Source organism: Salvelinus fontinalis, chromosome 17, assembly GCF_029448725.1.
Source record: "Salvelinus fontinalis isolate EN_2023a chromosome 17, ASM2944872v1, whole genome shotgun sequence".
Classification (NCBI taxonomy): Eukaryota; Metazoa; Chordata; class Actinopteri; order Salmoniformes; family Salmonidae; genus Salvelinus; species Salvelinus fontinalis.
The window spans coordinates 3,067,365-3,084,210 of NC_074681.1; the positions used below are offsets into that span (position 1 = coordinate 3,067,365).

Here is a 16,846-nt window from a genome sequence, read left to right on the forward strand (position 1 = left end):
CGCAGGCCAACTACCAGTAGCTCGCAGGCCAACTACCAGTAGCTCGCAGGCCAACTACAAGTAGCTCGCAGGCCATCTACCAGTAGCTCGCAGGCCAACTACGAGTAGCTCGCAGGCCAACTACCAGTAGCTCGCAGGCCAACTACCAGTAGCTCGCAGGCCAACTACCAGTAGCTCGCAGGCCAACTACGAGTAGCTCGCATGCCAACTACGAGTAGCTCGCCAAACAATTATGAAAGTACATGTATTTTTTATGTGTTACACCGCAAACTATCATGAACTAATCTCACAGGTTTCAGACACCTCAAGCTCCGAGCTACTATCCCAAAAGAATCCACATTGCCGTTTTTTTTACCCTAAAAAATGTTATTCTGATGTGATTTAAGCATTGACACTGACTTATAGCATCGAATTGAATTGTTTCTTTATGAATAATTATAATTTTGTGAATGAAAAACTTTTTTTAAATCCCAGACCAGAACCGAATAAAACCAAGATAGGAAAAATTTGCAGTAGCTCACAATGTTTCATAATTTAAAAGTAGGTCTTATGCTAGAAAAGGTTGGAGACCCCTGACTTAGGACATACCCAGATCTGTTTTATGAAAAGTGATCAGGTTTATTTATCAATGTGCTGTTAGATAATCAAGGCTGGAAAGGGCAAAGGACATTAGTTATGAGTTGGCCCTTTCCATAGAACCTGATCATGGGCATGCATGGGGATATGTGGCCAACTTTGGCAGAAACCCTGTCTGGCTTTTGACAGTTAAATTGATGGCCTCCAAAGGGATCAACTTCACTAAGGTAAAAGGAGTAAGTCACTGTGCAACCTGTTCTCACACATACACATACACACACACACACACACACACACACACACACACACACACACACACACACACACACACATACACACACACACACACACACACACACACACACACACTGAAACACAAACCTACAAACCCATTCTACTAAGCTATATGGAATTGTTTTAAGAAAGTCATACCAAGGACCATTTAGCTATTTGATTTTGAATTCCAAGACCCCTTGAAGTATCAAAAAAAAAATACAAATAATTTGATTTTAAAAATATGTTTGGCCTTTCTGCTATTAGCCCATGCAAACGCATTGAATAACAGATTCACTACATGGAACAAAAGACAGTCCCCCAAAAAATCTAAAGGAAGTTTGTTCTGAAGTGTCTGTCCTATATCTGAGATATATAAAAAAATCTGGAAACATACATATATAAAAAAAAATTGTACATGTCTTTAACCCCTTATTTTTGCCATTAAACACTCTCCATATATATTGTACTTCCTGTCAGTTTTTTAAACTGGCACCTTAAAACGAGTCTTATGAGGCCTGTGGGCGTCCTAGAGCAAAATTACATGTACTAGTTTGTGAGAATGTCACCTTTACACAGAGAGGTCATATTAGTGTGTAACTGTTTGGACGCTACACACAGAAGTTGGCATATTGGCTGTACAGAACTTCAGACGAGTCCCAAGACGCTTGTGGGGGTCGTAGAGCAAAACGGAAAACACCGTCCTGTTCATGAGAGTCTCATCTTTCCATAGAGGGGTCATAATAGTTTGTAGGCCAAACCGTTCAGACTCTACAGGCAATTTTGACCGATTTTCGAGATGTCTCATGGTCTGACAAACACCACTCTCACTTGTTTTGTATTATGCTAAGTAGATTTCCACGGGGGCGCGGACATCGACTCTAGTTTTTTTTTATTTTATATATATATAGATATTTTACTTGCTAAAATTGACTGGATGTCAAATGTCCATCATTTCTATCAAAGGTGTGATCACTGAAGACATCTTTCACAATCTAATCAAATGAAAGCGACGAAAGCAACATAATGTCTATCTGGCACCAGTTTACATCAAGCCTGTCTTGAGCATTTGGCCATAGGTTCTCATCCAAATCACAGTAAATATACCAACTGTCATGCACCTGGGGAAAACCTTTTGGAATGTGTGGAATTCCAGCCTGACATAGGTCTGACAGCCTGACATAGGTCTGACAGCCTGACATAGGTCTGACAGCCTGACATAGGTCTAGATTGAGTTCATTGCATGCCTCATCCATGCCCTGAAGGAGTTTGGTACACCCATGGGGATGGTAATCAGAACATCTTCCACCTGTACAGTCATTGTGTATTGTATTTTACAGTGTTGTATTGTACTTATGTATTGTAGTGGTCCTGTACGTGGACCAGTTCATTAGAGCATGGCACTAGCAAACACTAGAGTTGTGGGTTTGATTCCCACTGAGGTCACATACCAAAATTTGTTGACTGTTGTTGTCCCCGTTCGGTGAAAAAGTGACTGTATGATTTTGTATGTTGTATTTAGTCAATTGAAAATGTGCTTAGAGTTTTCAAACTGTCCTTTTGATGATCTGCTTTGAGTTTTGTACCAAGTTGTGAAAATGTACAACATACCTGGGAAAATTGCACCGAAGCAAATAAAACAACCTGTAATTGAGCATAGTCTTGGTACTTGTCATCATAGTATTGGTGCTGTATTATGGAATGATTAAAGACACATAGAAACGTGCATGGCTACTATAATCAACTACAACCAGGCCTACTACAGTGCTTGAAAGGCAATTTCAGTAGATCCATTATTAACTATATACGAATGTGTTATTAATTACTGTAAAAACTATACATCAACGTTAATAATTCATGTGAGACTTAAAAGGCGATATATAGGCCTAAGTGTTTATATGAACAATAATAGCCAGCACACTATCTGTGTCACCACAGAGTATCACGAGGATTAGTTGCCACATGTAGGTTATCAAAGCAAGGACACGCCATCATAAAACACCCCCCCTGACAAAGCAACATATTAGTTACAACTAGAGGTATAGTTCATTGACTGGAATATCATTTGATGACGTCTGGTCAACGCGAGGTTGCTGGCGCCTTAATTGTGGAGGACGGGCTCGTGGTAATGGCTGGAGCGGAATTGGTGGAATGACAAGGTTGTTTGATGCTATTCCAGCCATGATTATGACCCGTTGTCCCCTCAGCAGCCTCCACTGGTCTGGTCACCTTCTGAGTCAATTAAAGGTACACCCTATTGCCAGATGAAACCGTGAGACCAAATGAATCCAAATCGTCCCACTGACCTTGGTATGTAGCCTAATATAGAAGTGATAGGCCTACGTGTCTTACTGAAAACCTGTCATGTCGCTGTCAACGTTAGTGTTGACTTTCAAATGCCATCAGTGTGAGCTGAAAACTGTCCACTTGCAATGTCAATTTTAGATAGGGGCAGTGGTAGTATCAGTATATATATATATTTTCAAAATCAAAATAGATACTTTTTGGCCTGAATAAAAATCGTCAAACATGCGCGTCTGGTCATTCACTAAGGAGAAGCCATCCGAGGGTTACAAGTATACATTTTTATCTGAATAGACAACGGCTAGTATATTACATATAGCCTATTCCTCAAAGGTCGTTCTTTCACTTTGGAATCTGAAGAATATAAGTTCACCTGCAGACACCTCTTCATCAGCCTACATAAACCCCTACAACATGAATATGAGCGTGCTTACAGCTCATGACAAAATGGAAAAACACTCGAAGACAGAACTTGCAATAATAGACCATGGGAGCATTGACCGAAAACATGACGTATGTAGGCTACAGTATACGATCTTTCTCAAGGAATATATCAGTCTTTTGTTGTTTTGTCTCACCTTGAAGTTTTGTCTCCCCGTGATGTGATCTGTAGTAATGTTATGGTGACCCGTCATACCCTCCGGGTTTATCAATTAGATGTATACTCCGCATGATATGGCTTCTGGTGTCACAGTAACGGGAAGGAAAACAGGTGTATTCCTTCGTGGGTTTCTTGTGGTATAACCATTATAGACCTTCATCTTCGTTTAATCGCACAAGAATCAAAGATTCTGAGGAGCCCTGGGATACCTAGATTTATGGAATGAGATATATTCAAAGCGTACAACAATTAGTTTTTATTCGGCCGGCATCACAAGGGGAAGTCTAACTAACAGGTGTTTTAATATGAAAGCAACCCGAAGAGCACCAACAAAAAAATATTTCAAATCATTTTATTTTCCACCCCAAAAAACACTATTTAATTTAAAACAGATAGGCTATTGTTCAACCTTTGTGGCAACAGTTTGTTGTGATTTGTTTACTTTCTTTTGTTTAATACTTTTTTTTGTTCACTATTTTTTTGTTCACTTCAGACACACAAGTAAAGACTCAATATAGCATATATACTTACTGTCTATACTTTGTATCTGTCCTGCTCGAGAGGGGAAATCTGTGCCAAACCCGTTGCAAGGCGTCGCCGGTCTTATACTGGCTCCGTGCGCGGGGCGTTCCCTTGCTCTATTCTAGAACGTCCCATCAGGTATCGGGTTCCTGACTAATCATAGCCACCAGACAGACAGAGACAGTCGTTGAGCTTTTGCCCTATTTGGAGCGTGGCTACATTTACTACGTCCCGACTATCCGCTAGACACACTTGCCAGCACTTATCTCTCCTTGTGACCCATTTATGTTCCAGTCAATTGGTTGAACCAACAACAAACTTTTTTACTACTGAGTGTTTTTTTCGCATAGTTGTTTATATGCCAGATAATTTGGACAGAAAGCACGCTATACTGGCCAGTAGGCTACCCTACAAAATACAATTTACACACGGTTGTCGCACAGCCTTCTCCTGGTCTCGCCAAGTTGCCAGATGGCCAATAACCAAATGTCATATGAGTGATACTGTATATCTGAGGTACCATATCAAAGATATTGTTCCCATTAAAATGTGTCCACACACCGCAAGTGTACTACTATTGTGAATATATAGGCTATGTGTCAAGCAGAATGAACAAGAAATACTTGATTGATTTGATTTGGACACCTACAGGACACCTACAGGACCCAATGTCAAGGCCAAAAAGATCATCAAGGACAACAACGGCCTATTCACCACGCTATCGTCCAGAAGGTGAGGTCAGTACAGGTGCATCAAAGCTGGGACAGAGAGACTGAACAGCTTCTGTCTCAAGTCCATCAGACTGTTAACTAGTAATCACTAGCACATTAGAGGCTGCTGCCCTATATACATAAGACCTGAAATCACTGGCCACTTTAATAAATGGAACACTAGTCACTATGGTTACGTGGTTACATATTTTGCATTACTCATCTCATATGTATATACTGTATTATATTATATTCTACAGTATCTTAGTCTACGCTGCTCTGACATTGCTCATCCATATATTTATATATTCTTAATTATATTCCTTTACTTTAGATTTGTGTGTATTGGTTATATGTTGTGAAATTGTTAGATATTACGTCACTGTTGGAGCTAGAAACACAAGCATTTCGCTACACCCGCAATAACATCTTCTAAACACGTATATGAACAATATGATTTGATTTGATGTGATTATACTTCCATATTAACCGTGACAGCCTGACAGGTGTCTCAAACACAGATGTACACTGCCACCCCATGGCCATGCTCTGAAATAGAGATGTTTATTCAAGTGTACAGACAGAGGGTTGAGAGATGGTATACTTTAGAGATGACAAGTCAGCATATAAGAGATGTAGTAGCCTACTCTGTCATTCACAAATGAAAGATTCATTGAGACGTTTATCATTCTGCGATTAGGCTAAAACAAATTGTTTAAAAGGAATATGGATCCCATGAAGAAAAGGTATAAGATGTCGTAGCCAATAAGGGTAATTGATATTGAACGTCATTGGATGCATTTGTTTACCAAATTGTATCTCTTTATTCATAGGGACAGTAGGCTTGTCGAGTGCAGTTGTTATATCTCATGGTGGGTACAGAGTAGGCAACCTGGTCTCAGAAAATTTCATTTTATTCTGTATGTAAATCCGGAACTCTCAATTTAGTATGATACAGTATGTTATGTTTCGTATGTTATGCATTCATTTGTGGATGTTCCTCACCCATTTTGTATGATATGTTACGAATTACAATTTGTATTATATGTTACAAATTTGAAAACTGTACAAAATGTTATAAATTTGCTAAACGTACTTTAAGTTATGAATTTGCAAAATGTATGATATGTTATGAATTCTAGATAGGTGGCTATCGTTAGCTAGCTGGCTAACTTTAGGTAGGCTAGGGGTTAGGGTTAAGGTTAGGGTTAAGTTTAGGAGTTAGGTTAAAGGGTTAAGTTTAGGGGTTAGTGGAAGGGGAAGGGTTGGCTAAAAGGGTTTTGGTTAGAGTTATGTTGAGGGGAAGGGTTAGCTAACATGCTAAGCAGTTACCGAGTAGCTAAAATGTAGTAAGTAGCTGAAAAGTTGCTAATTAGCTAAAATGCTAAAGTTGTCCATGAGTTGTACTCGCAAACTTTGGGTTGCAGACTTTAGCATTATACGCCCACCCATCCACCCCAACCAACCAGGTAACTAGACATTCACATTATATGCCCAACCATCCACCCCGACCAACCACCCTACTTTTGTTTTTGCCTTAAGTAACCATCTGTTTTATATAACCATACCAAACGTATTATATCATACGAATTTGAATATCCCGGATCAACGTTTACTTTATTACGTCTAATCTATGAGACCAGGTTGGGATAGTCTCCTGACTGGTTTCCCACTGGGCACAGACGTCAGTTTAACGTTTAGTTTTGATTTACATTTGGTTGAGTTATGAACTAACGTGAATTCAACGTGAAATCTACCAACATGTTCATCCTGTCATTGGAGTTAGGTTAAAAGTTGGGTGAAAAAAATATGAAATTCCGTTACATTGATGACTTTTTAGAAAAAATTTGCCAAAATGAAAAGAGAAAATAAGTGTCAAATAAAGTACTGCCTTTTATATAGATTACTTGCATTGAAATAATGCCCAAATTGATCATGAGATACACACAAAAGTGGCGTTGCTATTCAGATGACCCTAGATGACACCAGTGCGTAAAGTTTGCTAAGTAAACTCTAGGCTTGTGTAAGCTACGTTATAAGGCTTGTGTAACTGAACACCACAGGGAGGAAAGAGTTAAGTCTTTTCTCTCGAACCTCAGGTTTTCTGTGCATGCTTAAGTAAACTAGCCCGTTTTGATAAATGGCTGAGAAATCCAAGCTTCCTGTCCTCTCCAACTATCAGTAGTGCCGCACACAGAGAAAACAGGCAGGCTATGCGGTATATTCACTGGAACGGAAAGTGCGCGCGCTCCTCCTTAGAACTTTGAGCTCTTCCACAGAACCATATTAGCCTATTCTGTGCAATATAAATGTCATATACGTAGGCCTATTGTTTAATGTTGTAGTTAATGAGTTATAGAGAGGGCTTAGTACGTTTAAATTATCAATTATGGCGAAGTGGTCGGTTTTACTATTCTACCTCCTCCAAGGACTGGTTCACCTCATTACCGGGCAGCAGCAGCCGCCACGCGAACGAGTGGGGCCTTGGCGGCAGAGGATTCAGTGGGAGAATAACGGTAAGGTGTACAGTTTGATGAGCACCGGGTCAGAGTATCAACCACCGGCGCGGCCGAGAAGCCAGTCCAGAGTCTACATGAGCACAGGGAGGGATGGCACCGGTCAGACGCAGCCTGGAACGCGGGAAGGCACAGTGGCGCACAGAAGACCTGGACCAATCGAATCGAACGTAGGTGGACATTTACGGGACCAAACCAACAACGTTCTAGATCCTGGATCTGTACATTTAGGACATGACAGTAGACAGTATCTGGTACCCAATGCTCGCCAGTCAGGGGCCAGGTCGCAGCCCGAGGTGCCATACCGAGCGGGAGTGGCGGGGTCCCCTGGCGCACGGCGCTACTCCCCAGAGTACACTTACCGTGTAAACGCATCGGTCCCTGAGCTGCTCCCCGAGTTCTCCGGTAGCGGGGTACCGAGGAGAGGAGTCCCTGTCACTCAGGATGTTACCTGGGATGCTCGCTCGGGGCTTCCCGCCTCTCCATCCCGAGGCAGGGAGGCAGTGCCTGTACCGGGCGTAGAATACCAAGAGATGCGCGCGGAGCCCGGTGCATCCATCTCCAGGCAACCCGCACTAACGGATAATTCCAACGCACCTTATGTCATCCCTAACCGGAGGGGTGCTCCTCCAGGACCCGGACCCGTTAACCCTGCTGAAACATCGAATGAGGCAGCAAGTAACGGCGAGGACATGGTCTCGGACGACCCTCGGAACCCTTTTAAAAACCACCGGAATTCCGTCTTCTACAACATGTATTCCTCCAGAGGCAGAACGCCCGTAGCACGCACGCGGCGGCCGCGTCCCCCGGCGTCCGTCCCCGGCACTGGATATGGCACTAGATATTTTCAGAATGGTATGTAATTGGCGCATAAAAGTGTAAACGCTCCGAGTACAACCGTTATAAGCGCTTATACGGCTTATGTGATGGCATTGTCTCTCTTTAGGGCTCCCAGATCTCGTCCCAGACCCGTATGCCATCCAGGCAGGTGCATACATCCAGCGGATGCAGATGTACTCTCTGCGCTGTGCGGCTGAGGAGAACTGTTTGGCGAGGTACGTTATACTGTAGTTGCCCAACTGGCTTTGTGCGCTATTTTTTCACATGTTCTCTATTTCTCTTCATCCACGAAACACTTTGACGAAAAAAATCTGCAGTATCCCATTGTCTCTTCAATTCCTGAAATGTGTGGTTACTGTAAATAATGGCTTCAATTGGTAGTTTGCCACTCAATAGGCAACATAAACAGGATGTCACTTAGGTACTACTGTTTTGCATTGTCAATAAACTTAAAACATACACATTTTTACAATTGTAAACGTTTACCTTATCAGATATAATATGACCGTTAATGTATCTTTCCCTGTGTGGTCTGTTCCAGGTCAGCGAGCACAGCAAGGGACATAGACTACAGAGTACTGCTTCGCTTCCCCCAGAAGGTCAAGAACCAGGGCACCACTGACTTCCTTCCTGTTAAACCAAGACACCAGTGGGAATGGCACAGCTGTCACCAGTGAGTAAATATATTCCCATTGCATATAGGAAGTAGAAATGACTAGCTCTATTTGTCTCAGGTCTCCCTCACTCGTGACAGGCAATAGCAGCTGGCCACACGCACTTATAACAACTGTATGGTGAAACTTCAGAGGATAGTTCAGACCAGTTCCTTTTTTGTAGAACCTGAATATTTACTTAATCCAGATCCTTGTACATCATTTACTCCTGTACCCTGTCTCTTTCCTCTCTCCTTTATCGCTCCTCTTCTCCCTCCTGTCTCTCTCCTCTCTCCTTTATCGCTCCTCTCCTCTCTCCTGTCTCTTTCCTCTCTCCTTTATCGCTCCTCTCCTCTCTCCTGTCTCTCTCCCCTCACTCTCTGTCTCCTCTCTCCTGTCTCTCTCCTCTCCTCTCTCATGTCTCTTTCTCTCTCCTTTCTCCTCTCTTCTCTCTGTCTCCTCTCTATCTACTCTCTCTCTCTCCTACCCTCTCTCTCCCTCTCTCTCTCTCTGGTCTCCCCCTCTATGTCCTCCCACAGACACTACCACAGTATGGATGCCTTCAGTAACTATGACCTGCTAGATGTGACAACAGGAAGGAAGGTAGCTGAAGGACACAAGGCTAGCTTCTGTCTGGAGGACACGGGTTGTGATGCTGGATTTAGACGCAGATATGCCTGCACCGCCCATACACAGGTTAGTTCTGCACCGCCCATACACAGGTTAGTTCTGCACCGCCCATACACAGGTTAGTTCTGCACCGCCCATACACAGGTTAGTTCTGCACTGCCCATACACAGGTTAGTTCTGCACCGCCCATACACAGGTTAGTTCTGCACCGCCCATACACAGGTTAGTTCTGCACCGCCCATACACAGGTTAGTTCTGCACCGCCCAGACACAGGTTAGTTCTGCACCGCCCAGACACAGGTTAGTTCTGCACCGCCCATACACAGGTTAGTTCTGCACCGCCCATACACAGGTTAGGTCTGCACCGCCCAGACACAGGTTAGTTCTGCACCGCCCATACACAGGTTAGTTCTGCACCGCCCATACACAGGTTAGTTCTGCACCGCCCAGACACAGGTTAGTTCTGCACCGCCCATACACAGGTTAGTTCTGCACCGCCCATACACAGGTTAGTTCTGCACCGCCCATACACAGGTTAGTTCTGCACCGCCCATACACAGGTTAGTTCTGCACCGCCCATACACAGGTTAGTTCTGCACCGCCCATACACAGGTTAGTTCTGCACCGCCCATACACAGGTTAGTTCTGCACCGCCCAGACACAGGTTAGTTCTGCACCGCCCATACACAGGTTAGTTCTGCACCGCCCATACACAGGTTAGTTCTGCACCGCCCATACACAGGTTAGTTCTGCACCGCCCATACACAGGTTAGTTCTGCACCGCCCATACACAGGTTAGTTCTGCACTGCCCATACACAGGTTAGTTCTGCACCGCTCATACACAGTTTAGTTCTGCAACGCTCATACACAGGTTAGTTCTGCACCGCCCATACACAGGTTAGTTCTGCACCGCCCATACACAGGTTAGTTCTGCACCGCCCATACACAGGTTAGTTCTGCACCGCCCATACACAGGTTAGTTCTGCACCGCCCATACACAGGTTAGTTCTGCACCGCCCATACACAGGTTAGTTCTGCACCGCCCATACACAGGTTAGTTCTGCACCGCCCATACACAGGTTAGTTCTGCACCGCCCACACACAGGTTAGTTCTGCACCGTCCATACACAGGTTAGTTCTGCACTGCCCATACACAGGAAAAACTCTGGGTCAAGAGTTCTTCTCCCTCCTTTCACTATAGAACAATATAGCCAGATAAATGTGATGATGTCTCATAACTGGGTTACCTTCGGACTCTTTTCACGTTATTTGTTTTTGCATATTGAGCTGTGGCTGTGTTTTGTTTTGCTTTGACAGGGGCTGAGTCCAGGCTGTCATGACACCTATGCTGCCAATATTGACTGTCAGTGGATCGACATCACTGATGTTCCTGCAGGAAACTACATCCTGAAGGTAATGTCCTTCAATTATTATTGTATTTACAACAGCAGCTTGGTAATGATCTATTCCTTAATGGTATCACAGTTCTGCCCAGTGCAATCTGAATGAGGTCTGACCATCTCCTCTAAGCAGCGTTGTTCACACACATCTTTTCATTGTTCAGGTCATAGTGAATCCCAGTTATCATGTTCAAGAGTCGGACTATTCCAACAACGTGGTGCGGTGTGATGTCACATACACGGGTACTCAGGTTCAGACACGGAACTGTCGGGTAACCAGGTAAAGAGATGCTCTGTGATTGGTTGGCCAAGATATAAGATTCTCTGTGATTGGCCATGATGCCATACATAACAAGGTCTCAGCCCCGTATAGGTTTTCCCACCCCAAAGGCCATGTAAGTGCAAAAAATAGAGGCTGGATGGCAAATATAGATGTTTTTAGTCATGGTAATAGCATAAACATGAATATATATATTGTGTATATTGTATATATATATTATATCTTTTTTATTTAACTAGGCAAGTCAGTTAAGAACAAATTCTTATTTACAATGACGGCCTTCCCCGGCCAAACCCGGACGAGACTGGGCCAATTGTGCACCGCCCTATGGGACTCTCAATCACGTCCGGATGTGATACATTCTGGATTCAAACCAGGGACTGTAGTGATGCCTCTTGCACTGAGATGCAGTGCCTTAGACCGCAGCACCACTCAGGAGCCACTCGTAAATATAACAGAATACATTTGTTTTGATACACTTACATACCACTATTTCTTAAAGTCGATCTCTTTCTTCCTCTCTCCACAGGGGTTAAAGCATTCCATGGATTCTGAGGTATTCTTCCTCTTGTCTCTTTAAGTACTGTAAACAGCAACAATCTCAACTGGTTGTTGTGGCAACAGTTGTTGTGGCAACAGTTGTTGTGGCAACAGTTGTTGTAGATAGATTCGTTTTTTTACCATTCCTCTGTTGATGACATTCCTTCCATTCTTTAGTGTGTGATATGTTTGGAAATCTGTACTAAAGAAGGCCTTTTATTGCTAAATACCGAGGATTACGACATGACATTATGTATTTTTATTGATATAACAAATCCGTTGAAGAAAAGGGATATTTTTGTATTATTTAGCATGATCTTGGAAGATGGAATGGAAAAAGTGACTGTGCTTGAATTAGACATTATGCTTGAATAATATTATTTGTATGTTTTGATGTTTGATCTGCACTTGTAGTATAGTTAGATGCAGTTGAGTACGTCTTTAAAACCACTTCGTGGCCGTAATTAATAAGTTGCAAACGCCTGGTCTGTATGTGCTAAGTATCAATGTAATAATAGATTTTCTTTTACTTTGTAAGTATGTACGCATGTGTGAGCGAATGTAATTTTATTTTATTTTACATTGTAATGTAAAATTGTTTATATGCCGCTCAAACCTACATTGTACAATTGTTGTTTTCGTTGAGGGTGTTGTTTTCGATACAATCAGCATGGTGAAGAGTGGGTGTATTAAAAATAAATTCACCTCCGACTATTCTTTTCTTTTGTCATATGGAAAATAGAGCTCACACTAGTGAAGCGCGGGTTGACTTATAAACCGCAGTCCCTGCGGTTAGGCCTATATCTGGTTAGGCCTATATCTGGTTAGGCCTATATCTGCGGGGCGATATTATTGTATTGTGTGGATGAAGGCCGGGTGGGTGGCGGGCGAGTTGAATTAGGAGAAAACAATATGTTTAAAAAACTGTAGATGTATAATTATTGGGCGATTTATATCTATAGGCTACATGTAGGTTTTAATTTCATTATTTTAGGCACTAGTGCGTAAGCCTAAGCTTACGGACCTAACTGTACACGCTCCAAATAGCCTACACGCTACTCAACAAAAGCTTTTGGGAATAGGCAGCAAAAGTTTAGTGTTGATCGAAGGAAGCAAAAAGGACAGTGTCAGAGTTGAATTCAATAAGAGAAAGGCTGCGAAATGGAGAGTTGAAAATAAGGAGAAGGGAGGGACAGAAGAGTAACGTTTGGGAACGATGTGGTGAAGTGGTAAAAGAGGATGATGACATGTTATGTGTGATGATTGTGAGACACTAAACAAATTCTCACAAGTCACAAGAAGGGGACTTCAAATAGGCCTATAGCACATCAAGGGAACTGTAGCCTACTGTTGAGATGGGTTAAATGGAAACTGATTGTAGGTCTATAACCTCTCACATAGCCTAAAATATTAAAAGGAAAATTCCAACACCCAAAAAACTATCGTTTGGTATTTGTTTCATTAGTCCATTGTTGACATAGTCTCAAAATGTTGTCTATGTCAACAATCAAGTTTCCAAGATATGTCACTTTCAAAATACAGAAATCATCTCCATATGATGCATTCTGAATCACGTGACGCAAAACAAAACGACTAATGAAACAAATACCAAAATATAGTTTTTTGGGGGGGTTGGAATTTTCCTTTATCTCCAACAGAATTACGCAATTCCTACAGTAAAAATGATACACCAAATGTAGGCAACATTTTTGACTCGGGAACAGGAGTGCAGAAATAGGATGTCTTTCTTTCAGCATCTTCAGCGACTGAGAATGAGCAGTTAGATACGCTACCATCTGTAGAGGTGCTGTCTTAATCAGCACCACAAAAGCAAATAGTATTTTAACCACATAATATATGCATCCAAGCCCAACTGAAATCTTATCAGAAACACCTTGGGTTGTTTTCACAGCTTTCTATTTCCTTCAAACCGGTCAAACTGATGCCATTTGGACATTTTGCACAGAAAATCTTTCCTGTTTTTTTTAAATGGTTATTTTCACACGACATCAAAACCATTTTTGTCTTTCAGTTGGACAAGTGGAGAAAAAACAGTTAAAGTTGCTTCCTAAATACTGCAATGCAATTTTTGGATAAAATGATCTTTGAGAGTATCTCCTCAATTTGACTCAACCTACTGGTTGAGTGAAGACTGCTGGGAGTGGAGTACGTGCGGTGCAGATTGTGCCTGGTCTTGAGGCTGAGCCCTGGAGCGCCAGACCTCACAAACACAGAGGACAACTGCTGTGCTGTGACAGTCTGTGTGCTGACAGGCCTCTGTGGAGACGGGGGCCAGAGGTCGTTATACAGCCACGGGTTGGTTTGAGTTGGAAAGTCATTATGTACAAAGCTATTCATAACACATTTTGTCACTGAAAATTTTTTGACCAAGATTTGGGAACACTACCTGCATTCAATATGAGAAATATATACGAGCCACCAGAAGACATAGACTCTGTTGTAAAAGAACAGCAAACATCTAAGATGAACTGGTTTACACTGGAAGCCTCTAATGTGTGTCTATGCTAGAATAGATTGTCTATGTTATTGAAAGAGTCTGACTGGAAAATCCTCTTTCTCTTTATTCAACTCCATTCCATCCCGTCTGTCTAGGAATTCCAGCCCAATATTTACAGACAGTCAGTGACAATCTAAGTCAAAGCTCCACTCTGTTGGGAGGTACAGACTTTCTACTTTTTGTGGTCAACAGAAACAGGACTAGTCAGTAGACTAGAGAATCAGCCATTGAACATGTCAACTGTTTGAACAAGAACATTAGATGCTACAAAGCTTTGTTTCCTATTCTACCCAGGTCTTCTAGAGAGACCCTGTGATTTCAAACATGCCATGTAGAAGAGAAGCCAGTGGCTGTTTGCTCAGCTGTGAGCCATGCAGCATGCAGACGGATGGTAGCAGCTAGTTCAGACATCAGGAGCGTCCAGCTTCTCCTGGCTAGGGACTTCAGCGGTACTACAGTACATGGACATGGAAACGTCAGGTTGGCCCCTTCTGCTTAACATCACTCAGACATCATTACATCAACCCAGATGTTGTTGGCGGGAAGGATATCACTCTCTGTGTGTCCCAAATGCTATCTTGTTCCCTATATAGTGAACTAGTTTTAACTAGGGCGCATAGGGAGTGGACAAAACATTAGGAACACCTGTTCTTTCCATGACATAGACTGACCAAGTGAATCTGATGTCACCTGATATATCAAATTCAATCAGTGTAGATGAAGGGGTTAAATAAGGATGTTTAAGCCTTGAGACAACTGAGACATGGATTACGTGTGTGTGCCATTCAGAGGGTGAATGGGCAAGACCAAAGGTTGAAGTGCCTTTGAACAGGGTATGGTAGTAGTATGGTAGTAGTACGGTGGTAGTATGGTAGTAGTATAGCAGTAGCATGGCGGCAGTACGGTAGTAGTATAGTAGTAGTATAGCAGTAGTATGGTAGTAGTATGGTAGTAGTATAGTAGTAGTATGGTAGTAGTATGGTAGTAGTATAGTAGTAGTATAGTAGTAGTATGGCAGTAGTATGGTAGTAGTATAGTAGTAGTATGGTAGTAGTATGGTAGTAGTATAGTAGTAGTATGGTAGTAGTATGGTAGTAGTATAGTAGTAGTATAGTAGTAGTATGGTAGTAGTATGGCGGTAGTATGGTAGTAGTATGGCGGCAGTACGGTAGCAGTATAGTAGTAGTATATTAGTAGTATGGTAGTAGTATGGCGGTAGTATGGTAGTAGTATGGCAGTAGTATAGTGGTAGTGCGATAGTAGTATGGTAGTAGTATAGTAGTAGTATGGTAGTAGTATAGTAGTAGTATGGTAGTAGTATGATAGTAGTATAGTAGTAGTATAGTGGTAATGTGGTAGTAGTATGGTAGTAGTATAGTAGTAGTATGGTGGTAGTATAGTATTAGTATGGTGGTAGTATAGTATTAGTATGGTGGTAGTATGGTAGTAGCATGGTGGTAGTATGGTAGTAGTATGGTGGTAGTATAGTATTAGTATGGTAGTAGTATAGTAGTAGTATGGTGGTAGTATAGTATTAGTATGGTAGTAGTATAGTAGTAGTATGGTGGTAGTATAGTATTAGTATGGTAGTAGTATAGCAGTAGCATGGTAGTAGTATTTTTTTTAATTTTATTTAATTTTTTTTAACCTTTATTTAACTAGGCAAGTCAGTTAAGAACAAATTCTTATTTTCAATGACGGCCTAGGAACAGTGGGTTAACTGCCTGTTCAGGGGCAGAACGACAGATTTGTACCTTGTCAGCTCGGGGATTTGAACTTGCAACCTTCCGGTTACTAGTCCAACGCTCTAACCACTAGGCTACCCTGCCGCCCCGTATGGTAGTAGTATGGTAGTAGTATGGTAGTAGTATGGTAGTAGTATAGTAGTAGTACGGCAGTAGTATGGTAGTAGTATGGCGGTAGTATGGTAGTAGTATAGTAGTAGCATGGTGGTAGTACGGTAGTAGTATGGTGGTAGTATCGTAGTAGTATGGTAGTAGTATGGTAGTAGTATGGTGGTAGTATAGCAGTAGTATAGTATTAGTATGGTTGTAGTATGGTAGTAGTACGGTAGTAGTATGGTAGTAGTATAGTAGTAGTATAGCAGTAGCATGGTGGTAGTACGGTAGTAGTATGGTAGTAGTATGGTAGTAGTATGGTAGTAGTATAGCAGTAGCATGGTGGTAGTACGGTAGTAGTATGGTAGTAGTATGGTAGTAGTATGGTGGTAGTATAGCAGTAGTATAGTATTAGTATGGTTGTAGTATGGTAGTAGTATGGTAGTAGTATGGTAGTAGTATGGGAGTAGTATAGCAGTAGCATGGTGGTAATATGGTGGTAGTATGGTAGTAGTATGGTAGTAGTATGGTAGTAGTATGGTGGTAGTATAGCAGTAGTATGGTATTAGTATGGTTGTAGTATGGTAGTAGTATGGTAGTAGTATGGTAGTAGTATGGGAGTAGTATAGCAGTAGCATGGTGGT

The 16,846-nt window shown here is 42.1% G+C and overlaps 1 protein-coding gene across 1 annotated transcript; it reads left to right on the plus strand.

The window, feature by feature from the left end:
• Window positions 1-5,279: 5,279 nt before the first annotated feature.
• On the plus strand, window positions 5,280-12,555 carry LOC129813573 (protein-lysine 6-oxidase-like). The gene is made up of 7 exons (XM_055865887.1): window positions 5,280-8,357; window positions 8,449-8,557; window positions 8,884-9,015; window positions 9,535-9,691; window positions 10,944-11,039; window positions 11,191-11,306; window positions 11,836-12,555. Exons 1-7 carry the CDS (start codon window positions 7,376-7,378, stop codon window positions 11,840-11,842), a joined length of 1,599 nt encoding a protein of 532 aa, XP_055721862.1. The 5' UTR covers window positions 5,280-7,375; the 3' UTR covers window positions 11,843-12,555.
• The last annotated feature ends 4,291 nt before the right edge of the window (window positions 12,556-16,846 follow it).

What these genes read in the sequence shown, in the direction of transcription:
- LOC129813573 (XM_055865887.1), top strand. Translation starts at nt 7,376, where the DNA reads ATGGCGAAGTGGTCGGTTTTACTATTCTACCTCCTCCAAGGACTGGTT. An exon ending in CACTAGATATTTTCAGAATG is followed by an intron (nt 8,358 to 8,448) that starts GTATGTAATTGG and finishes GTCTCTCTTTAG; the next exon opens with GGCTCCCAGATCTCGTCCCA. An exon ending in GAGGAGAACTGTTTGGCGAG is followed by an intron (nt 8,558 to 8,883) that starts GTACGTTATACT and finishes GGTCTGTTCCAG; the next exon opens with GTCAGCGAGCACAGCAAGGG.